This window comes from Cibotium barometz, chromosome 27 (assembly GCF_041138505.1).
Source record: "Cibotium barometz isolate CiBa-2024 chromosome 27, ASM4113850v1, whole genome shotgun sequence".
Lineage (NCBI taxonomy): Eukaryota > Viridiplantae > Streptophyta > Polypodiopsida > Cyatheales > Cibotiaceae > Cibotium > Cibotium barometz.
In genome coordinates, this window is record NC_141072.1 from 37,750,497 (window position 1) to 37,775,559 (window position 25,063).

General features: G+C 44.5%; 2 protein-coding genes across 4 annotated transcripts in view; one reads left to right on the forward strand and one right to left on the reverse strand.

Moving 5' to 3' along the window:
- Window positions 1-610: 610 nt before the first annotated feature.
- LOC147623359 (microtubule-associated protein RP/EB family member 1A-like) lies at window positions 611-2,565 on the forward strand. Of its 2 annotated transcripts, none has more exons than XM_086821505.1 (7): window positions 611-801; window positions 893-961; window positions 1,048-1,134; window positions 1,240-1,346; window positions 1,447-1,571; window positions 1,674-1,876; window positions 2,070-2,565. In XM_086821505.1, exons 1-7 carry the CDS (start codon window positions 685-687, stop codon window positions 2,451-2,453), a joined length of 1,092 nt encoding a protein of 363 aa, XP_086677631.1. In that variant the 5' UTR covers window positions 611-684; the 3' UTR covers window positions 2,454-2,565. The 2 variants fall into 2 exon arrangements, with proteins under 2 accessions (XP_086677631.1, XP_086677632.1); XM_086821506.1 differs by having other exon boundaries at window positions 1,471-1,571.
- A 1,072-nt stretch (window positions 2,566-3,637) lies between these two features.
- The window catches only part of LOC147623360 (uncharacterized), a 108,288-nt gene continuing 86,862 nt past the window's right edge, over window positions 3,638-25,063 (reverse strand). For both annotated transcript variants that reach the window (XM_086821509.1, XM_086821510.1), the window contains 2 exons: window positions 4,233-4,406; window positions 3,638-4,128 (listed from right to left, as the gene is read on the reverse strand). In XM_086821509.1, the coding sequence (XP_086677635.1) occupies window positions 3,946-4,128; window positions 4,233-4,406 (357 nt within the window). In that variant the 3' untranslated portion in view covers window positions 3,638-3,945. The remainder of the gene's footprint in view (window positions 4,129-4,232; window positions 4,407-25,063) is intronic.

The window sequence follows — 25,063 nt, forward strand, 5'->3', positions numbered from 1 at the left end:
GTTTTTTTATAATATGAAGAAGTAGGTGACCCACGCGTTACTGCTACCAAGCTATACAACAAAAATACTTTCTCAAGCGTGAACCCAAGAATGATATACCCTCATCCAAAAATTATCATTTCTCACGCCCTGTTTGTCTCTGTAGTTTGGCCAGGTGAAGAGAGAGTAAGTCGTGTTTAATAAAGAGTAGGAATAGATATATCAGCTTGAAAAAATGTACCTTCATCCAAAAATTCTCATTTTTCTCTTGCCCAATTTCTTCTCTAGTATGGTGTATGGCCAGGTGGAGAGAGAGTAAGTTGTGTTTAATAAAGAGTAGAAATAGATATCCCAACAGGTCATAAAACCATCCTATTTATCTATAGTGTATTTTTCACGATTGAAATTTGAATTTAGAAAAAAATTGTGTTGGGGAGATTTTTGAAAGAAAAATGAAAAAAATCTCCTTATTTTGACTGGTTATTTATTTATTTAATTAATTAATTCTGACACTGCACGTGAAGAGAAATTAAGAAGGCAAGACAACGCCGCAACTGCATAACGGCTCGAAATTTGAAACAGCAGCATCTGCCTCTATTGATTCAGCTTGTTAAATCCTGCAGATCGATTGGTCTCTCTCTCTCTCTCTCTCTCTCACACACACACACACACACGCCTGCGCATACAGGGCCAACAGATTAACACATGGCTGCTGCAGCTTCAAACATCGGCATGATGGACGGTGCCTACTTCGTGGGCAGGAACGAGATCCTCCAATGGATCAACTCCTCCCTTCATCTCGCCCTCACCAAAGTGGAAGAGGTCTCAATACATATTACCAAAGCGTTAATCAACTTAATTAGTCACTCAAATAACGTGCTGATTAAAGCTTTTTATTTCTGCAAAATGGCAGGCTTCTTCCGGAGCAGTTTATTGCCAGCTTCTCGATGCCACCCACCCTGGGATAGTACCCATGCACAAGGTAACAACAGTCATAAATGAATGTGATTTAAAAGCTTAATGATTCATCAACAAATAATCAAATAACCAAAAGCATATGCGTTGCAGGTTAACTTTGATGCAAAGACGGAGTATGAAAAGCTTCAGAACTACAAAGTACTTCAAGACGTGTTTAACAAGCTCCAGATAGAAAAGGTAAGACTGGTTCAATTCCTGCATATATATTTCTGTAGAGAGAATGGTTTAAACATAATAATTTTCATGGTTACTGATCAGCCTTCTCTAATCTTCACAATATAGCATATCGAAGTGAACAAGCTTGTGAAAGGGCGGCCTTTGGACAACTTGGAGTTCATGCAGTGGTTGAAAAGATATTCTGACTCCATCAAGGGAGGAATCATCAACAAGTAAAAGCTTTTCATCACTTTTTATGCTTTCACACATCTTCAGAAGGAAAGCAGGATATCTTTTCAAAGTTAAGTTTTTTGATTTGACCCTCTGATTTAGCTGTTACAATCCATCCGAGAGAAGGGAAGCTTCCAAAGGAAAGAAGGAGGCTAATCACAAGAAGAATCCTCCTCCTCCTGCAATAATAGCATCTGCATCACCAAATACATCTGCAATGGGCTCTGGTAAAGAAAATCTCATTGTAGCATTAAGCTTGGCATTCTGAGTACAATTTTACTAGCAACTTTGATTAAGTCTATGTAATGAATTCTTTGCCATTGATGTAGTCCGTAAAACTTCCAAACCATCAACAATAACAGAAAACGTGAATACCCACATCAATGCGAATTCACAAATGGAGCGGCTGGCAGAAGAAAACACAGATCTGAAACTCTCTGTGGTCAGCTTAGAGAATGAGCGTGAATTTTACTTCACCAAACTGAAGGACATTGAAATCCTTTGTCAAAACCGGGACCTACAGCCCTCACAGGTAGGTTAAACTTCATTAATCGCCTGTATGAGATTAAATAATCTAGACAGCTAGTCTCTCCACAAGCATTATTTATGTTAATCGCATGTATGAGATTGATTAGTCGGGGTTCCGAGTACACACCTAGCTATTAAGATGTAAATTAATCCTCTCTAATCTTATTGTTAGTGCTGCCTGTGCGGTTATTTTTCAGATGATCACAGGGATTCAGAGGATATTATTGGATACGGTAGGCGAGGAAACGTGTGTGATGGAGGAGGAACGTGCGGATGCATGTGATGATGGTACAAAGAAGGGGGGACAGGTTGAAGACGAGCAAGGGGAGTTAGGTGGAAGCGATTGCGAAGCCAGGAGGTACATCCAGGCGAAGATAGTGAAGAGGAAGATGAATATGGTGTTCGCGGAGGACAACAGAAGTGCAATAGACGAGGAGGAATTGATGATCGCAGCTGCGCTCTCACCAAGGCGACGAAGAAGTTCCGGCGGCTGCGGCCTCCTCCATCTTAATAACAACACGTTCCAATGCTCTCCCCTAAAAGCAAATCAAAGCAACAATAACTTCACGTGCTTAGCTTAGCTTTGCTTGCTTGCTTGCTGCCTACCCTTGTCCATGGCACGCTTTGCTTTGTGATTTGATTAATTGAGAAACGAGAGATTAAGCCTTGATATTATACAAGACATTACACAAACCAACATTGCATGCTCGATCGTTGTTTTTATACAAAAAAATTTTCCCCCTTTGGATTTAGGCCTAATATCCTCCTGTAGTTACTGATTTTCCACCATTCCTAAGGACGCCCAATATCCTCCTGTAGTTACTGATTTTCCACTGTTCATAAGTGTACTTGAACGATTAGTAAGTGCTTAATTATCCGCTCGTAGACAATGCCATCGGAAAAGCACCAAGAACCCAAGACTAATTGGTCCTAAACGAACCCCTTCACCACTTGAACTATCACCTCATTGGCTACAACTCTTTCTTATGTTGCCTGCCTTCTAAGGAGGATGCACCAACCACGTTTTAAATTTGCCATGGCACATTCAAATATATGTAACCCAATGCTTTAGAATATCACGCACTTTGATGTTTTCTGTACTGCTAGGAGGCATTTAAACCATTGGGCTAGTCCCCCCACCCTTCTTTATGATGTTTTTAAGTCTTGGTTCCTTGTAGTGGAAAGCTCATTTGTGTTCATTTGTGTTCAAGATTAGCGCCTGAGGTCGCAAGTTTAACTTTAAGCGGAAATAATAAAGACTATCCAAAATCTTTCCCGCTTTACAGTTATTGCCCATTTAGACGTAGCAAAACTGTTTTGCTGTGTTGCTTCTATGTGCTTTTTGTATCTCAACCTCACTCTGACCAACATCAGTTGCATCAGAGAGACTATAAACCAGTGTTGATTTAATCTGCGTTAATATAAATTCCAATTAAACTTCTGTTGATGGCCATAACAAATGGCTGTTTCAATCAAATGATTGCATGATGTTAATAAGCTGGCAATAATTTCGAAGTTAATAAAATTGAACATTAAGTGATCAAGATACCTCCACATCCTTAGTAACACTAATCAATCTAGATATACAAACTTAGTCATTGCATTAAGAATAACGAAATGTAGACTGTATGAAAAGAACTATCGCATAACAGTATTGTGGATCCTATAGATTGTGATATAAAGGAAATGTAGGATGTATTTCCTTCCTGACAAATTGATGTCCACACCTTTAGCAAGACCAAAACATCACACCATACTAAACTGCTTTACCCAAAAACATTCAATTCCATGACCTTAAAAGCCGGTAGATCACCTTTCAATTGCAGTATATCATCTAAAAGCATTTAGACTGTTTATCATGACTAACTTTTTATACATGTTACAATATACAAAACACGCTACAATGATTGACTATTTATAATTTTATACATGCTATGAATGGCCCTTACCTTCCTGAGGCGAACATGGGATCGAGCAGCCCCTCAATCACACAAGGTATAAAAATATAGGGAATGCAGTACCTTTTGGAAGGCTAGTACAAGTAAAACTGCAAACCAGGACCTCCTCTAATTCTTAATGTCCGCCATTACTAAGCCCAGAAATCTTTGCTTGTTGTATTCCTCTTCTACTGGTAACCTCAGGAAGAGGAGTCAACAGGTGGCCACTTTCTGATACATAGTAGAAGTTGTAATTTATTCTGGTGACCAGTTCAGCTAAATGTGGAAAGTGCCCCACGTTCAATTTGAATGAAAGTACCTAAAAAGGCATACAACATGTTGAAGTACACTAAGGTTTTGGTAAACAAAAGTATTCTACAACCAAGGAACTGAAAAACCCTCATGATTGCTGAGACATTTTACCCGCAATAAAAAGACAATGCACTCATCAAATTGTCGGCCCACTCGCTCAATTTCCAGTTGACATCTTGCTTTAATAGCTGGAGCAGCCCCTCCACCACATAAGGTACGCTGAATGGAGTAAAAATCTAAGGCTAAGCTAAGAATTGTTTTCACCCGACTTGAAATAAGGGCCCACTGCAGCACAAAAAGACTGTTTTAGAAATCACAATCACTCCTAAATTTCGTATATGGGGATGCAAACAATCTTTATCTGATGCAATCTTCTAACACCTCCCCCATAGAAAGGCAATAATCGAGATGCTCTACAGAACATTAAAAGATGGCTTCTCTGTAACCCTCTCGTACCTTAGAAGGAGCACGACATATATGCCATGTTGTATGAGGAGTTGATGACACTTGCTCGTGTCACATGAGCACTGGCATTGCTAGTGGGTGCCAGTACCACTGCAGCAGCTGAGGCAGATCACCTCCCTCACCTATAAATAGACCTTTATTCTTTTTTATTCTCATCTGTGAACTAGACCATGCCAGTATTACTCTAAAATAACGAAACGTTTATGAAACCCGTATTTTGAAACGTCCACCTACTATGTCCTCAACCATATGCATTCTACCGAGGCTGTGAGATTGCTCTATACTCAGCTTCACATGAGGAGGTGTTGTTTCTTGCTAAGCCAAGAAATCGGTGAGTTGCCCAAAGAAAAACAGTTTCCGCTTGTGGATTGCCGTGTAGCATAAATCTGAATCATTGTAGCCATACAAGTGAATGTCACCTCCTCTGGCATAAAATAATCCAAGTGTCTGTGTGCCCTAGAGGAACCTGAAGATCCTCTTCACAGCTTTCCAATGTGAAGTGCATGGGTTGTGCATAATGTTGCTTAGCAAGGAAGCACCATAAGATGTGTATGTTGTGGTGTTGCATAGATAAATAAGGCATTCAACAACTTGACTATAGAGAGTAGAGAGTGGCATCCAAGAAATCTCCGGCACCAAAGCTAACAAGCTTGAGGCCTGTCTCAACAGGAGTTGCAATTGGCTTGCAATTGCCATATCAAACCACTTCAAAATCCCATTGGTATACTTTGTCTGAGACATTATTATGCCATCCTCTTTCTGCACATACTCAATGCCCAAATATAACGGAAAAGACCAAGATCTGACATCTCAAAAGCTGTCACTACTTCAGTTTGCTGAAAATTTTCATGCATTATTCCCTATCATAATCACATCATGTACATAAATCAAGATGATTACCAAATCTGATTTTTCCTTCCAAATGTAGAGTGCTCTTAGCTTGACTACTTTGAAACCCCTGGCTGCTCAGAAATGCATGCATCTTCTCATAACAGGGCACTAGCAGAGGGTTTGCCTGCGGAGTGGATGATGCACACCATTGTGCCGATTCACAGGACGGTTATGGTTGGCCACGTGCTGGCCAAACTCTATGGTGCAGTGCTGGAGCAAGAGCTTAGCTTATATGCTGAGCGAGCAGGTTTACGCTCATCAGGGCAGGCAGGCTTCAGGAGAGCTTTCTCTACCACTGACCATGTATTCACTTTGAGATGTATGATTGATCAGGCCAGAGTGAGGAAGAGAAAGCTCTATTGCTGCTTTGTGGATTTCCGCAAGGCATTTGACACAGTACCACGAGAGAGGCTCTTTCAGTGCCTGCAGTCTCTTGGCATACCAGCAGATATGACATGGGGCATCTATGCATTATATGAGCAGGTTTTTGGGCGAGTCAGATGTCCAGGAGGTATGTCCGAGACTATTGCTAGCACCATTGGTGTGAAGCAAGGATGCCCACTTTCCCCCACGCTATTTGGGTTATACATTGATGAGGTGGCTGACTTCATTACATGGGAGGCGGAGATGGAGTTGATTTAGCAGGTACCTCAGTACATATTATGCTCTATGCTGATGATATTGTATTAGTGTCTGAGTTTCCAGGTGGTCTACAGCAACATCTACATGCACTCGATGATTTCTGCACACAGAGGGGTCTTACTGTGAACCTTGGGAAAACCAAGGTTATGGTCTTTCATACATCGAGACAAGGCAAGAGTCAGCTGACATTCACTCTCGCAGGAGGCCAGGTGGAGGTGGTGACATCATACGTGTACCTAGGGGTTACCTTCTCTGCAGCAGCCACACGCTTCACCATGGGTTCAGCAGCCAGAGCTAGATTGACATGGGGATATGCAGCATTGGCTATGCTAGAGAGACAGTGCCACCAGGCGCATTTTTAGGAGCCCCGGACGAAGGGGTGGCTATTTGACACATTAGTCACACCGGCATTGATGTATGGAGCAACGGTATGGGCGCCAGGACTTGCTACCCATTGGTGGACACAGATAGAGAGACCACAGGCCCTCATGATGGCACGCATGATACGCGCAAACCGTCAGTACCTCATGACATTATCCGAGCAGAGTTTGCTGCGCCTCCTATGATGGTAGAGGCCATATTTCAGATTATATGCCTGCTAGACAGATTCAGAGAGATGCCACAGGACAGATTGTCATACAGAGCTTTTGAGGCATCTAGACAGTTGGCTAAGGCAGGAGACACAGGATCATGGTATGCACAGGTCACACATTGGTTCTCACAGCATGGCCTAGACATGGATCATCTACCGCCATTCCAGTATGACAGGGATGCACCACATATCCGTCTCTCTCATAGTGAGAGGAACAGAGTATTGAGACAGGATCTATGGCAGCTCTATACACGAGAGACATGGATATCGCCTACACAGCCTCTTCCACCGAAGATGCTATACTACAGAGATCACTTCATGAGTATCACTGATGATAGATTTATAGAGAGGCCTAGATACATGGAGGGCTTTTTACCACACGGCTCCCGAGTGGCTATTGGTCAGCTCAGAGTTTCATCACACCGATTGGAGATTGAGACTGGCAGAGCAGCACGGATCCCCCGAGAGCAGAGGGTATGCAGATTGTGCAGAGAGGAGGTGGAGAGTGAGGAGCATTATGTATGCAGATGCAGAGCATATACAGCCATCAGAGAGAGATATCCCATTTTATTCAGAGAGCCACATTCCCTACGCCAGATCTTTGAGGCAGCAGACCAGCGCATACTGGGGAGATACATTCTAGACATACAGCGCTACAGAGAGACATCATTACAGGCTCAGACAGCTCCAGAGGGGGGGCGACAGACACAGATTACTACATTTTTTCAGAGATCCATCCCCCTCCCAGCCCCTACACGGCAGGGAATTACTCTCCAGAGAGCAGAGACACTTAGAGCCCGCAGGAGACAGAGGACAACTGGCTTTCAGACACCACGCCTATACCAGAGAGAGATGACAGAGATCAGAGCTCAGTTTCACAGAGAGGGTGCGGAGCGACTGGCTCGCTTCAGAGCACACCCAGGCATGTTCTTCAGGGAGCTGTGGACACCCCCTTCACTGATGTATACCATTTTATACCTCCAGTATGGTACAGGATGGAGCTAGCTAGGTTGCATATCATGATTGTATACTCCATGCATATAGCTTTGCATTCTCCTAGTAGTAGAGCTCCATCCCCTGCACACCCAGATTCATCTTTTTTGTTCAGTACTTTTTCATTTTGTTGGGATGACAGAGGATACCCCATACAGGTACTCCGATTTGTCTCATAGGCCGAGTTCGGTCTTTTGGAAGACGTTAATAAAATCTTTCTCTCTCTCTCTCTCTCTCTCTCTCTCTCTCTCTCTCTCTCTCTCTCTCTCTCTCTCTCTCTCTGCACAAATCTCTCTATCTTGTACATTATCTTCATCACGAAAGATTGCATAATCCTGTCCATTGAAGTACCGATTCAACTCATCAAGATTCTGCATGTTACATTGGTATCAAAGCATTCTTGATTCAGCCAGCAAACCAGAAAAAAAAAAAGAAGGGAAAAAATTTTCGCTTGTGTGGTTGGTTTCTAGACTCTAGAGTACCACCCCTTTCGGTGTGACTCTTGTCCCTTTAAGGACATTTGGTTTTTAGCCTCTCGAAAGTGTCCCACACGCATAGTGGATGGTTTTGTTGTGCTCCGGAAAGGAAGTGCATATTCCCACTATGGCAAGCTTTGACAAAGAGAGAACAAAGACATCCGGAACAAGAAGCACCACGCAGTCCTTCAGAGACCGCAGACATGAGTGTGCATGAGATGTTCCAGACGATGATGCAAGCACTCGCAAACCAAAACACCAAGTTGGAAGAGTAAAAGGCGTAGATCTTGGCCTTGGAAGACAAAACCCGTACTCTAGCCCCTTTTTCTCCGTCTCCTCCTCTCTCTCTTGCTCTTTCCCAAAACCCGATAGCAGATCCTCGACCGCGTAACCCTCTTTAAGGGTTACTACCGCAACCGAGTTCGCCGCTCGAGTTGCAGATGCGAACATTGGAGATTCGATTGATGGAAGACCGTGCGGCAACATCCCGTGATGCCACACAAGAAGACGCCACGTGGCGCGTGGAGCACGAAAGATTTTTTGTGGCTTTAGGTGCAAGAGCGACACTAGCTTCTTGCTCGAGTCATCTCCCGAAGAGGATGAACTTCAATAAGTATAATGGTAAACTTGACCCCACGATTCTTTATTCCTGGTTGCATCAATTTAAAGCTTATATTACTACTGTTAAGAAAAATGACACTAACAGAGTGATCTTGGCTAGTTGGTATTAAGAAGGCAAGGTCATCCCATGCTGGACTCAATGGATTCATCTCCACACAAGAACCATTGACTTCAGTAGACAAGAAGGTAGAGGGATTTACTACAAGATAGACCTACTTCAAGGCTCGGATCCCCCGAGCAAGTTTCCATACTGCCTGTCCGAGGCAATGGAATCGGACTTAGACCGCCAACTCCAAGAGTTGTTGCTTCATACGCGCTAGTGTGTTGCCATTTGCATCCCCAATCCTGTTTGTCAAGAAAAAGGATGGTTCTTTCCGGTTGTGTGTAGATTATCGTGCACTCAATAAGCTAACTATAAAAAGCAAGTTCCCGATGCCTCGGATACATTACATTTTAGAGAGGCTCAATGGAGCCAACGTGTTCTCGAAATTAGATTTGAAAAGTGGGTACCACCATGTTCATATTGTGGAGGGGAACATCCCTAAGGCAGCCTTCTGTACAAAATGAGCCCGCTATGAATTTGTGGTCATGCCTTTTGGCTTGACGAACGCCCCTGTTTTTTCAACTACGGTAGAGCAACATGACATTGATGTGGAGAAGGTTTTGAAGTTGTTAGAAAGCAACGAGCTCTAGGTTCACTATCTTGGATACATAATGAGTGCGGAGTCCTTACGAAGCAACGTTTGGAAGAACATTCCAATTGCTATTGACCAAAACCATGTCTTCAGTACATAAAGCGAATAGATTAACGGAGTCTTACCGAGAGATCTTGAAATCAGTCAAAAATAGGCTGGCTAAAGCGCAAGAGGCCTACACTCAACAGGTCAATAAAGATCGAAGGGATGTGAAGTTCTCAGAAGGAGATTGGGCATATCTTCGAGTTATGAAGCACCCGGCTGAAACAAGCAGTCAAGTGATGCCCAAAGTGATTGTTCAAAAGCTTCGGTCCATTTCCTATCCAAAGAAAGATCAACGAGGTGTCGATAAAGTTGAAGTTACCTCTGAGCTTAACTATGCACCATGTGTTTCATGTCAGTTGACTAAAACCATACGCAAGCCCAATCCCTTCAGAGATTAAAGATGAAGCGGAACGAGACATTGTTGAAGAAGCTGAAGTGATATTCCCAAGCAGATCCTTCTACACCGCTTCAAGCATGGTTCCAGCCGAAGACAAAGACAGTTCCTCACCAAGTTTCAAGACCAAGGGACACACGAAGCGGTTTGGCTTGACGACGACTTTTTTGACGACTATCTAGCTTTATTGATAGACTATCTCGAGGCTATGCAAGTTCCGTCAAGTTAAGTAAAAGGGGATGTCATGTGCATCCCGCACTTGGATGCAACGTGGACAAATCTATATGGCAAGTGCAGGCCTGGAGTGGAAACTGGTCCTATGTAAGTCCCAATCTAGGATGTAATTCACCTCGTTAGATGTGAGCACATATTGGGCACTATCTCGTAAATAACAATCACTAAAACACATAATGAAATAGAAACAACACAAGACTAAGACAATGCTGAAAATGAAAATTGCTCCTTGGGAACACATTCCACCCCCCCCCCCCCCTCAATACTGAGTATATTATTGGAGTATTTTATTGGTACAATGTTCCACGGGTTATGATAGCCATATTTGCCATAAACAAGAAATGAGTACAATCACCAAACAAGTAGTTGGAGTAAGATTCCATTGATGTAGATGAATTTCAACATCCTTACCTCTCACTGGAGTGAAGCAACCACGAACCTGGTGTTCCCGGTCCACGCACGACATTGGTGTGCCCGTACTAGCGTTGGGTTGCAACCTCACGGTGAACGGAAGGCTGAAAATGAAGTTCTGGCACCAGAGGACACTCCCGGGCGCGAAACCAGGCAGCAACGGTGTTGTTGATGAAGTTGGAACGCATAGAACACATCGGCTAGTCACGAGCGCTGCCCACGGGCACCTGGTAGAAATCTTGCCAAAAATTCAGAATTGACTCACCAAGTAGATGAAATAAGCTAAGCGAACACAACCGCACGCTCAGAATCGAATTCTGACAAAAATGCGGCCCTCCATAAGAAAAGACGAAATTCAGCTAGGGCTGGCAGAAATGATCATTGGCAAAAATTGAGGTATGGTGAGGGGTGCTCTCAGAAAGGGGAACACGATGGTGCAAACGGAATTGAAATCGGGTCAGTGTAGCTCTTGCTATGAGCAAAATGATGAAGAGGGTGGTGTGTGTGCAGAGTGAAACCGGCCTCTGGTAGAAACCAAAGTGCGGTAGACTAGCAGTCACCCAAACCAATTGTAGTCCAACCAATAAAACAAATATATGGGAGCTAGAGTGCTCCAACACATGACAAAGAACGACACCTGTTGGCCCCAAAGCTTGGCACCCCTTTTGGTATTTCTTTATTCAAATTCAATGGAAAAGTTTAAACAAGTACAACATGGCCATTCATGGCTTGTATGTCTACATGTCCAATCTGCCAATCCTCTGGACCTCTTAGCATAGAGGTTACACACAGCTTTGTCCCACAAAAACACCACATTGTTATCTCCTCTAATCTGCTAAGACAGTGCTTCCATGAGGCCTTGAATATGCATCTGACTGAACCATGCACATAGCCACAAACTCAGCCATGAAAACAGTCCACAAACTCTTCCAAACCAGTCCACAAACTTGCCCTGTTTCCACGCTTTGAACTGCCAAACCCTTCCTCTCACAAAGGGCCAAAGAGAACAACTCCGGCACAGTCACGAGCCAGTGAAAAGAGAGACTTAGTGTGACACCTCCTGTAGTCCCACTTGCTCACAAAGAGCGAGAGAAACTTACAGTCCTTGTGTCTCTTTTCACAAGAGAGAGAAGACGTGAGGAAAAGCCCCGTTTTGTCCTGCCCTCTTGTCTTGCAGCCGACAGAGAGAGCACATGTGCCAAAGAGACTGCAGTGTTCGCCTGTAAATACTGTTCTGTAGTACAGCAGCCAACTAGTCTTTTACTCTCCAAAAAGCAGACTCTAACGTGGTAATCAGTAGCACCTGTATTCTCCGTAGCGTTGCCCGCCAGCAGTCCCTTACAACCCGCCAGCAGCCTTTTTCCAAAAAGCATGAGAGAGAGAGAGGCGTGCTAGCCCCCACTCTCCAAAAGTGGTGTAGGCCTCCAAAATTAGTCTAGGGGCCACCATCCTTTAAAAAAGAGTTTTACAAAGGTTATAAACCTTTAAACTTTAATTCCTTTTTGTCCCCTCCACACTTGGGGTTGTCCACACATGGGGTTATCAACATTAATTCCCTTTTGTCTCCGAGTATGAACCTTAAACATGTTTCTTGCTCACCGACCACCATGCTCACACTTATGCTCCACCAATTTCACAAGGTCATGACATACCCCCCTCTTGAAAAATGGCAAGCGTCCTCGATTGCATTCTGGTGATACAGCAAGACATCCAAAGCGGAACCACAATGATAACGAAGGCTTCCCAATACAGTAAGATATCAGCCATGTGATCCAACTAAAAGTGAAAAGGACAATATGGCAAGATCAGCGTCCCAATCTCTCTGAGCCATGTATATGTAACAACATTCACTGCAAACCAATGGTGAAGTAATAGTCCAAGTTGTATACTGTGAACACAACCACAACATCCAATGTGACTAGTACACATATATCATAGAAGTCCCATAAGTAGATGTATTGTCAGCTGTCAGTACCTTCGGGTGAGACAAAAGCTACACCAAGCGACTTCTAGATGACATCGGAGCCTGTTTGTTTCAAGGGAGCGGAGGTGCTACCCCCCTCTTGAGCATCAGGCAATGCTCTAGACCTATGCTCTGCTGAACCTAAATGAGCCGTAGCAAGAGTCGGCTCCAACTCAAAGGCTCCATCAAGATAAAGCTGCAATACCTAAGGTGAATCTGCTAAGTCACCCTCCTCCATCCACTTCGCATCCATTGGTGAATAGTTCTTGAACTTCACAAGATAGCGACGGGAAACTTTACCTCGTACCTTTTTTTCCTTATGTGCCAGTGTCTGCTCGGGAGTAAGAACTTGATCAAGTTCCTCCACTTCCGACTGAGCCTCATCTGATACATCCTCAGGCACATCCCCACGGAAAGGTCTAAGTAGACTCACATGAAATGCATTGTGAATCCTCCAGTGATCTGGTAGCTTCAAACGATAGGCCATCTCACCGATCTTTTCCAATACCTGAAAAGGTCCATAATAGCGCATGCTCAACTTAGGGAATAAGCGCACTTTACCCTTCATCTTTTTGAGCCTAGTTTTCTCAAATCGCAAAAGAACCCAGCTACCCAATGCAAACTCTAATGCACGCCTATGATGGTCTGCTGCCTTCTTTTGCTTTTGCTGAGTTTTTTGGAGTGCCAACTTAACTCTCCTATAAGCTTCATCCATGTTCTCCACATACTGGTCTGCCTCAAAGATCTTTTCCTTTGTGTGCAAAATGGGTAGTACCTTCTTCCCTCCTTCCACAATCTCAAAAGGCGCCTTGCCCGTCGAGGTATGGATGGTGTTGTATAAGTGAACTCCACCAAAGGAAGACACTTTTCCCATTGTTGCTTGTGCTTTGACACATAACACTTGAGAAGATCTAACACTGTGGAATTAGCCTCTTCGAATGCCCATCTGTCTATGGATGAAATGATGATGAAAACTTGAGAGTTATATCCATGTTGTCAAACAACCCTCTCCAAAATAAACTCGTCATCCGTGGATCACGGTCACTAATGATAGACGAAGGCATGCCATGATACTTGAAGATGTTCGCCATGTGATCAACTTTGATCTTCTTACGCACAGGAATGAAATGAGCCTGCTTACTTAACCTACATATGATAGTCCAAATGCCATCATTCCCCGTTTGTGTCCTCGGAAGATCAAATATAAAATCCAGGGCAATGCTCTCCCATGGTCTATCTGAAATAGGTAAAGGCTGAAGTAGCCTTGGTGTCTTCTAACGGTCAAACTTCACCTTCTGACATATGATGCATTGCCTAACAAAAGCATCAACATCTCTTCTCAAGGTCGGCCAATAAAAGAAAGACTCAACTGCCTTTATTGTGGTGTCAATGCCTCTATGACCTGCATACGGTGGAGCATGACTTTCAATCATAACCTTGAGTTGTAACTACCTGGTAACACTGTCTACCATGCATCAACAAGAAGCCATCCCTGAGAGTATAATGATCATGCCGTTGACCCTCAGACATTTGATCATAGATCCTGGCAAAATCCTCATCCTAGGCATACTGCTCTTTCATCCCCATCAAGCTCATGATGATAAGCAAGTGAAACTCCTGAGACCTGTGGCTTGCGTGACAAAGCATCTGCCACAACATTCTTTTTGCCTTCCACATGTACAATCTAAAAGTGGAACATAGACAAAAACTTGGCCCATCTCATATGCTTCTCAGAAAGTTTAGTTTGCATAAGGAAATAACGGAAGGTCTGATGATCTGTCTGCACAGTGAAATTAGCCCCAAGCAAATAGTGTTTCCATGTAGAAAGAGCGTGAATTACAGCCAACATCTCTTTCTCATAGACCTGTAAATGCTTCTCGGCATTCTGTAATATACGACTCTCATAGGCTATCACATGTCCTTCCTGCATGAGAACTACCCCAATGCTGTTCCCACATGAATCACATTGGACAACAAAAGCTTTTCGGAGATCCGGTAGTACCAATACAGGATCCGAGGTAAGCTTTTCTTTAAGCTTTTTAAAGGCTGCAATTTCCCGATCATCCCATCGAAACGGAGTTCCCTTCTTTGTTAAAGCATGAAGGAGCAAAGCAATCTCAGCAAAATACTATATGTACCGCCTATAATAGGAACACAATCCCAAAAAGCTGCGTACATCATGCATGGTCCTCAAACCTGGCCAATTGAGAATTGCTCCACTTTTGAAGGATCCATACGGACTCCATCCTTAGACACGATGTGCCCCAAGAAGAGTATTTCTTCCAAGAAGAACTCACTCTTCTTGCCATTTATGACCAACCTATGCTTCTGGAGTTCTGCACCTATAATCTATACACATGCGCCAAGAACTATCTTTCTTTTGCACTAAGAGCACAGGTGAGCAAAAGGGTGATGAGCACTAACACAGTATGACGGTCTATTTGGTGGGGTACTTCCCGGAATAAGATCAATAGCATGATCTTCTGGCCTTTCCGGAGGAAGTTCTCCTGGCAATAACTCGGAAAAGCAATCTTGGTACTCACGTAGGAAATCAATCCTGTCTTTATCTAACATAGACAAATTAGATTGAGATTCATCATCTTTTGCATCTTTTACAAAAACCAAGTACGCGGAAAGATGCTTTTTCATTACTGATGAAATGGCCGAAGCCGATACAATAGGAACAAATTTCCCTTTAAGCTTTACGTCCAAAATATGCTCTTTCCCTCTATGAGTCAAAATAATAATCTTCCTGTTGTACGTATCCACCACCGCATGTACTCTATGACACCACGGCATACCCAACAAAACATCACACCCATCAAGTGGCATGACATAGAATTCCTCACTGTCCACATAACCTTGCACATGAAGCCTCAGCTTCCCAATAATAGGGGGAACGGGTTCTGCATACCCAGGACAAGTCATATTAGCCTCATACAAAGGCCCATCGCCTCTGCATAGATCCCCTATCTGCCAGCCAAATCTGGTGAGATAAAGTTGGCTCTAGCACCTGTGTCAAAGAAAATCAAAGCATTCTGATCTCTAACTTTGCCCCATGCCATGCACAACTCAATCTCCTCACCACCTGGCTATTCCCCAACAAGATCAGGAACTAACCCTGCAGAAGGCTTTGCTTTCTTAGACTTGGGCTCCCCTTTTGTGTTAGAGCCTTTGTGCAACTCCCTCTTCGGTACAGAAAAAACATTTCTTGGCATCCATCAAAGCATGTTTCTCCTCGGGAATTCTCTTGGGCATTGGTAACTTCTTACGTCGCTTCTCTGCAAGCATTGTTGCATCACGCGATGCATACCCTAACTTCTCAGTTTTCTTGCCAGTGCTTTTGCTGCCCTTAAATCCAGTTGAAACTCCAATGAGTAACGCATTTGCCGTCATGGCATTCTCTATCATCTGCGACATATTTGTTACTCGAGTCTTAATGCAATAGTCACGCACTTCCTTGGGCAACCCACAACAATACTTCTCAACCTGCTTTGACAATGGCACGGCACAATAAGAAGTAACTAGGAGTAAAGCTTCCCAAAACTTCTTGTAGTAATCCTCAAGATTCTCACATTTCAATGCATCCAACTTATGCCATGTTGTCATTACATCCACCTCAAATGTAGATGTGAGCCACACGGAAGAGAACACCTGTTTAAATTGTATCCAAGTAGATGGTGCTATACCCTGCAAAAGAAGAGCGGACCACCACTGCAATGCATTGCCCTTGAGAAAAGTCACAGCTTTTCTCACTTTCGAGGATTCCGTGTAATTTCCACCAGAAAAAGTAGCATCAAACTGCTGTAGAAAGGTAAGTGCCTTGAGCCTGTCTTTGGCCCGTCTTTGGTCCCACTGAATGTGTCAAATTTTCCTACAGCTCCCCCTTTCTTATAATCCTTCGCCTTACCCATAGGCGTTAGATTATCGTAAGGAAGTAGCCTCACAAGATTGCTACCCCCTGCATTCATGCCCATCATAGGGTCAACATTGCCAGTTCCCACACCTTGCATACCATGCAATCATGCTGATCCTCCCATGTTTCCAAACATACCACTATGCATACCGGGCTGCATGCCCCCATACATGTTTCCTTGCATTCCGGGCTGCATGCCCCCATACATATTCCCTTGCAATCTGGACTGCATACCACCACACATATTGCCTTGCATACCAGGCTGAAAATTAGCTCCAAAATTCCCTTGCATTTCCATGCCTCCCTGAGGGTAACCCCCAGTCATAGATTGGAACACGGAACCACCACCAAAATAGCATGGATGCATAGATTGCTGTGGAATAGGTGGCTGTCCGAAAAAGGAACTCTCTGGGTTTGCACCATAAGTGTTCTGCATGTTAGAAAACTGTCCAAAAGCAAGATCCTGTGGGAAGACACCAATATTGCCCTGAGGTGGGTTCCTAGAACGCACCTTCTTCTTCTTCTTCTTCTTCTTAGGCTCAGAAGGAGCCCTCATAAATTCAGCAAACTTCTTACTTTGCGTGAGCTGTATAAGCACATCCACTGCCCCTACCAAATGGGCTTTAAACTGGGCATCGTCTTCCTCTTTACTTGGCATGTCTTTTGGCTACGTTACATCCTCATAACGTGCATCTTCTAGAGCCTGTTCTCCTGCAAGTACATCCTCAGATTCAATCCTCTCAGGAGTGCTCTCCTGCTCTTCCTCATCATCATCATCATAATCATCTTCAGAGTCTGACATCTTGCTGAAATTTTCAGCAATGACTTTCCTCGAGACAACCACGAGCTCACCCCTTAAGAAAGTTGGTGATGATCCCGGCAATGGAACCTTGAAACCGGCCTCTGGTAGAAACCAAAGTGCGGTAGACTAGCAGTCACCCAAACCAATTGTAGTCCAGCCAATAAAACGAATACATGGAAGCTAGAGTGCTCCAACACATGAAAAAGAACGACACCTGTTGGTCCCAAAGCTTGGTGTCCCTTTCGGTATTTCTTTATTGTTTAAACAAGTACAACATGGCCATTCATGGCTTGTATGTCTGCATGTCCAATCTGCCAATCCTCTGGACCTCTTGGCATAGAGGTTACACACAGCTTTGTGTCCCAAAAACACCACACTGTTATCTCCTCTAATCTGCTAAGACAGTGCTTCCATGAGGCCTTGAATATGCATCTGACTGAATCATGCACATAGCCACAAACTTAGCCATGAAAACAGTCCATAAACTCTTCCAAATCAGTCCACAAACTTGCCCTGTTTCCACCCTCTGAACTGCCAAACCCTTCCTCTCACAAAGGGCCAGAGAGAACAACTCCGGAACAGTCACGAGCTAGTGAAAAGAGAGACTTAGTGTGACACCCCCTGCAGTCCCACCTGCTCACAAAGAGAGAGAAACTTACAATCCTTGTGTCGCTTTTCACAAGAGAGAGAAGACGTGAGGAAAAGCCCCGTTCTGTCCTGCCCTCTTGTCTTGCAGCCGAGAGAGAACACCTGTGGGTGAACCTGCTGTCCAGCCCTGCGCTCCCTCTTACAGTCCACACTTTTGTGTCCAACACGGCATGTTTGAACAGCAGTGCAGCTCGACAGCCAGCTTCTTGCCAAAAGCAGATGAGAAAAGAAGATTCTACAGGCGCCTGTATGTACTGTTGCGCAGCAGCCAGCCTGTCCTCCAAAAGCCAAAGAGACTGCAGTCTGCGCCTGTAAATACTGTTCTGTAGTACAGCAGCCAACTAGTCTTTTTCTCTCCAAAAAGCAGACTTTGACGTGGTAATTAGCAGCACCTGTATTCTCTATAGCACTGCCCGCCAGCAGTCCCTTCCAAAAAGCATGAGAGAGAGATGCGCAGCCCCGCCAGCAGCCTTTTTCCAAAAACCATGAGAGAGAGAGAGAGAAATGAAATGAAATGGAATGAAATGTTATATTAACGTCTTCAAAAGCATGAGAGAGAGAGAGAGAGAGAGAGAGAGGCGTGCTAGCCCCCACTCTCCAAAAGTGGTGTAGGCCTCCAAAATTAGCCTAGGCACCACCATCCTTTAAAAAAGAGATTTACAAATATTATAAACCTTTAAACTTTAATTCCTTTTTGTCCCCTCCACACTTGGGGTTGTCCACACATGGGGTTATCAACATTAATTCCCTTTTGTCCCCAAGTATGAACCTTAAACATATTTCTTGCTCACCGACCACCATGCTCACACTTATGCTGCACCCCACATGTGGGATCCCAGACACTCGGATCTACGCACTGGCCACATATGGACACGATAAATTGGAGAGGACCATTTAGATGGCGGGCTGGCCAAATGGTGACATCCTCCCCAATTTCTAAGCAGTTGTCCTCAACTGAAAAACGTCGAGGTATGTCTGAAGAAGCTATGGATAATCGGTGAAGTACTCTTCATCAACCCACTTGGCATCAATAGGAAGATAATTTTTTAACTTCACAAGGTATCTATCGCCTGGAAAGCTTGCCACCGGCTAGCTTTCTGTCCTTGTGGAATACTATCTGCTCTGATTGAAGTATCTCTTTAAGCTCTTCTACTTCTGGTGGCTCTTCCGTGTTAGGCTCCTACGGGTCTAGTCCCACGTACTTCCGAAACAGATTCACATGAAAAGCATTGTGAATCTTCCAATGACCAGGCGATACCAACCTGAAAGCAACTTCATTGTTCTGCTTGATCACTTTTAAAGGCCCATAATACCTGGTAGAGACCTTAGGACACGCTCCCTCTTTGCATGGCCTCCTACGAAGTCTTGCTTTCTCAAATTTCAACAATACCCAATCACTCTCTTTGATGTCCATCTAACTTCTATGCTTGCCGCCAGCCTTATTATGCTTATCTTGAGACCTAGGAATGGTTGTTCACATCTATGCAAAGGCAACATCAAGATCTCTTACATACTCATCAACAGCAAATATCTCATCTTTGGTGTGAAGGATAGGTGGCAAGACCACTTTGCCATACACAAGCTTAAACGGGGCCTTTCTTGTGGATGCATGCACCGTGTTGTTATAGGCAAACTCTACAAGTGGTAGAAAATTCATATTTTCTTTATTTAAATAATTATGCGTAAATACTATAAAAGTATTCCGTTTGGGGATGATAAGCAGACGAATTAGTGCCCATGTTATCAAAAAGAGCCCTCCACTTCCGCGTAGCACTAGAGGAGTTCTGTTTGGCAGTAGGGGCACTCATTAATTGGCACAAATCTGTTGGTTTTTGGATTAGTGATTCACCAAGAGTTAATTGGGATGCAGAGCTTGGTTTTACTTGGATCAGCAGAGGATGCACTGCTAGATATTTGGGATGCCAAGTTGGGATTGATATTTCTTCCGCACAGCAATTTGCTCCGGTACTTATGAGTATCCGGAAGAAGCTCCTCCATTGGAGCTCCAAGAGATTAGATTTAGCTTCCAGAGCTTTGGTGGCTAATCAGGTATTGCTTGCCTCAGCTTGGTTTATTGCCTCTTGTTGGTGCTTCTCTCGTGCGTGCATTGGCCAATTGCGGAGATTGATCCGCAATTTTCTCTAGTCGGGTTTGGATGGCACCTCAGACACTCGTGCCAGGGTAGCTTGGCTCACAGTTATTCAGCCCAAACGAGAGGGGGGCTTGAATATTATCGATCCGGATGTTCAGTGCACGGCGTTGCTTTGCAAACTTGTGGTCAGAGGTTTCCTACCAGGCACTGAGCCTTGGAAGGATTTTTTCTCGTCTCAGATTTCCGGATGTACACCCAGGGTCAGGAAAGATTGGATGCCCAGCACACTTTTTTTGTTCACAGAGGCTGATATCAGGGCACCATCTTCCCCTCTTATTGCAACCATTGTCAGAGCATGGAGAAGCATGAGATCTTTTTTGCGACAAAAGCTTCCTAGGTCTTTGGATGAGGCTGAGGGACAACGTATTATGTGTTGAGAAAACGTGGTGCTTATGCTAGATTCAAAATGAGTGGAGGAGAGAGACACAAAATACAAGAATGACTCTTGCTTATTAAGTTGCTCAAAATACAACTAAGCTTCATGCTTCATACAAATGCCTTTAGCATGTGCCTTTAAATAGGCTTGCTAGAGGCCTAGGGTTAGGTGGCTCCCTTAGGACCATTCACACCCACACACCTTCTACACCCTTGTTCACTAAGGCTCCAAGGCCTATATCTTAATAACCCCCCCTCAATACCAGCCATGAAAAAATGTGCTTGGAATGGGTGGTATTGGACATATGGAAAAAAAAAATGTGCCTTTATAACATTAGGCTTACAAGAATGTTCATGGTGGTGGGGTTATCTAGGACTTACAACTACGTTCCCAGAGCCTTAGAGGCTAATACAATGATGCCATCCAAGTCTTTATGTGATGTCGATGAAGATGTACACCTTAATGATGGTGCACCCCCCTCTTTGTACTTGCTTGATCTCTTGTAGTTGACATGCTTTGGACATACATGCCATTGTTTCCACATGCTTTCCACCTTGACCATTCTCACACAATGATCAAAACAAGGCTGCCAACCTTGCTTAAGTGGTTTGCACATAGATGTTCCTTCAACATGCTTGATGCTTCTCTGCATACCATACCTCCTCCATGGGCAATGAGGACCTTCCTTACAAGTAATGGTTATGAGGTAGATTTATATGGGAAAGGGAAAGGGAGGGTCTTACCACTTGCCTTATAGATTGGTCAAGGGCAGTGTCTACTCCTCCATAATTACAACAAGAGCTTTTGTGCATGTTGGTTACATGATACCCATTAGGGTTTGAAAGTACAAGCTTAATGAAAGTGAGTAAGTGACTGAGGTAAATGCTCAAACCAACAAGGTACATTATTCTTGGCTCAAGAAGGTGAGGGCATGGCTCATAATGTTGCCTATGCCTCTTACAAAGACAATGCCAAGAAATGTTTATCAAAAACATGACAATCAACAAGGTAGAGCACTTAGAAATGCTATGCTCAACCTTAAAACTCATCTTAGAAGATGAAAATGCTGAGTATGCAGCGGAATAACATGCCTTGGGCTTGGGAAATGAGAGCATATGGCTTATGACATGTCTATGCCTCTTACAAACAAGAGCCTCAAGGGTGATACACAAAAACATTAAAAATGAGCACTTAGTGACACTATGATCACCCTTAACCTTCATGTTAAGATATGATGTAGACCAGCACCTTAGTGTCCCTCCATGGCTCATTGGTGGAGATCGGACACCATTCTTGAGCAATACAACCATGTTCACATGCCATTCCGATTCACTGTTGACGGTGGAGGTGATGTTGGTGCAAATATGATGAGGAGAGACACGTATGATGTGTGCCAAGGCCATAAAGGTAAAGAAGGAGCTTAATATCAGTGCCAAAAGACCCCATTGCTCGCTGATGAAGTGGCTTAAGGTGTTTAGCAACACCATTTGTGATAACAGGCACACTTGAGCAAGCTCATAATGCTTGTGGGGAGAAGGAAGCTTAAGACTTGCTCGATGTCGAGGCTAATGTTGTCCTCTGAGATGATGTGGCCCCTCAAGTGAAGGCCCCGGACCTGATTCAACATCCACCCAAGATGTATAAGTGATTAAAATCACTCTTAGGTAATCAAGGGCTAATTAGGGCTTAAAAACCCTAAGGTTCATAAGAAGCTTTAATGGAGGTAGAGGTTTGCTCTGACCCTCGACCAGAAAAATGATCTGTGCGCACGCTATGGGTCACCAATAGGGTTGAGAATTTGGTAGTAGGAGCTCCTTTAGGTGGGCTTCAATTGCCCTAGGGTTTTGTAACTTGGTCTTGCACGCAGGAGGTGAATTAGGCGTACGACCATGATGCAGCAAAAAGCATGTGCCGGCCTGCTCAGAGCTCAGCGTCGCGGCCTCAGTACCCCGACATTAACCATTAGTGGTACGAACTTCAGCGCCTAGACCTCCTCTACACTTTCCCAGTTGGAAACACGCGGAGTTCTTGCCTCCACAAGATGCTAGAGCTCCTCCATTGGCACGGGGTTCAGATCCACAAAAAATGGGATAGAAGATGACCTAGTCTACACCACACAAGATGAGACCTAATCTTCTAGATACCATGTTGAGAAAAGGCAAGGAGATGAGAAGGCAACTATCTAAAACTGAAGTTGAGGTAGATTTGATCCCTTCTCAATTATGAGAAGGAGGATCGGAGAGCTGCATCCATTCAACATCTTAGGGGCTCTTGCATTTGTATTGATCAGATTGATGCAGCTATTTTGCATGAGTGGCTTTCTGGGACCTTTCACGTAGACTATCATCCGAGTTGGTTGGGAGTTTTTTCGAGGATAGGCATACCTCTGCAGGTCATTGCTCTCCCAAGCCAGGAGGCTACAGATTGCATCATTTATTCTATAATGCCTAGAGGGAGATTGAGGAGATGAAAACCTCCGAAGCAACTGAGCGATGAAAAAAAGGAGGTCACTTCACCCCATCTACTCAATTTCAAGGAGTTAAGCACTTTTATATTATTCCAAGAAATACGTGGCTCTTGGTGTTTGTGGTTATATGGTGGCAGTCCTATCAGATATCTTCAGTGGGATCCAAGAGAGTGGGAGTGGATTGATGCCTTCGATCCTTTGAAAAGCCTTTCTTTTTTCAGTTTCACTGTCCGGAATGCCAGGCTTCTCCTCACTCGACAAATGCATAGGGTCCCTACTCTCAGACCTCATTGGGAGAGCTATGATATTTCTCTAATGATACAGCGCAGATATTGACATAGACTTTGGCACTCATACAGAAGGAGCCAGATCTCTCATTTCTTTTGGTTATTCTTACATGGTGGTCTCCCCACCAATCAGTGGAAATAGGTTTTCGGTGTAGCATCTTCCTGTCCTAGGTGTGCAGCAGATTCTAAGACTGTACAACATTGTTTATGGGGATGCAGCACTGCACAGCAGATTTGGGATTCTGTAGCCCAGCTTATGGGCAGATTGAGTGGCCGAGCGTTGGGGGCTCGCCGCACATATCATGGGGAGCTTTGAGCATGGGTTCCCCTTGGTCACTTGGAGATTGACTTACATTCACGCAGCTACCCCCAAAGGCCCAGGAGAGGAGCCTCACTAGGATACGCGGTAGGGACAGACTTAGCCTCGGACATCGACTCTTCCATCCATCCTCAGTGGCTGGCCCCGATCTCGAACCCTCCCCCCTCGCAAGATACCTTTGACAGTTCATGGTGCGGATGAGATCTCCGCTCATCTTCTCTATTGGACCTCATGGCAGACTTGAGAGAGCAGAGCCCCCTATGGAGGATTTCAAGGGATGCACCTTGCAGAGGGTGAGGGTGATTGGTTTTGCACGAGTGACACATAGACCCTCCACCAGCCAAGGTGGCCAAAGAGAGATTCGAGCGTTTGTGGATTTGAGAGGGTTATCCTCTCATGCGCCTCTAGTGGGACTCAAGGGAGTGGACGTGGCACGATCCAGATGCCAAGGAGGAGACTCCAGGTACCCCCTTCTTTGCCTACATTGCATGGCTGGGCCATAGGATTCAAATGCCAGAGGTTGAGGGCACTCCAGTAGCAACAACAAGACAGTGGCAGTCTCAAGGCCTCCGGAGCTCTTTAGTTTCTCTTAGATTTCTGGAAGAGGCTATGGGATAGTTTTCGGCCATGAAAGATCACTCTCTTTTTGGGCAGCCCGCACATCGGAGCTTGGCGGGTTGGCACTTGGCTGGCCATTAGAGGTAGGCCAACAGTCTGTTCGAGGTGTGGCCATCCCTAGGAGTCCCAGCATCATTGCCTTTGGGATTTCCCAAAGGCTCACAGGATGGCAACGGATTCTCTACATCTTCACTATGGATAGGACCCCCTCCCGCACAGTTACGTCGGGCACAGTTGCTTGGACCACTGAGGCCAAGGCCATCATGCCATATGAGGAGGGTGGGGGACTAGCCCTTCAAGTCTCTCACCTTCGTATTTCTACAATGCCAGTCCAAGCTCCATCTACTAGTCACTAGGCTCCAGGTTCTAGCCAAAGATGGAAGATTTGCAGCAGTATCACTGCGTGGCACATCTGGAGAGCTCGATGCAGCGAAGCCATCAAAGGCACCCTCACCCTGCCAACGGAGTCCATCCAGAGCATCTAGCTCGATATCATTCATACCCTACATGGACAATGGGGAAAGCTCCAAGGTGGCTCAGACCCATAGTCACCAGAAACGGGAAGTGGGAACGAAACCAACACCCCTCAAAATCAGGAATGGAAACGTGTAGGAAATGGCACATAGACTTGTCAGTAGGTCGGCTGGCCAACCCCACACTTCCACCTCAGCCACTTTGCCGACGTCTCAGCTGGCCAACCCGAAACCTCGGCCGCTGCCACATCGCACATGGAGGATTGCCACAAGCTCCTCCTCTCACCTTGTGTGCATCTCTATGTGTGTGTGCGCATCTGGCTGTTTTTAAAGGGGGGAAAATGCACTCGTTAAATTCTGATTGAGACGCTTTTTCTCAACGTTGTTATTTTTATTCATTGGGCAACGATATGCTAAAACGTGGGTAATGTTTATTAAATAAACATGTTGGTGTACGTTTTT

What these genes read in the sequence shown, in the direction of transcription:
- LOC147623359 (XM_086821505.1), top strand. Translation starts at nt 685, where the DNA reads ATGGCTGCTGCAGCTTCAAACATCGGCATGATGGACGGTGCCTACTTC. An exon ending in TACATCTGCAATGGGCTCTG is followed by an intron (nt 1,572 to 1,673) that starts GTAAAGAAAATC and finishes CCATTGATGTAG; the next exon opens with TCCGTAAAACTTCCAAACCA. An exon ending in GGGACCTACAGCCCTCACAG is followed by an intron (nt 1,877 to 2,069) that starts GTAGGTTAAACT and finishes GTTATTTTTCAG; the next exon opens with ATGATCACAGGGATTCAGAG.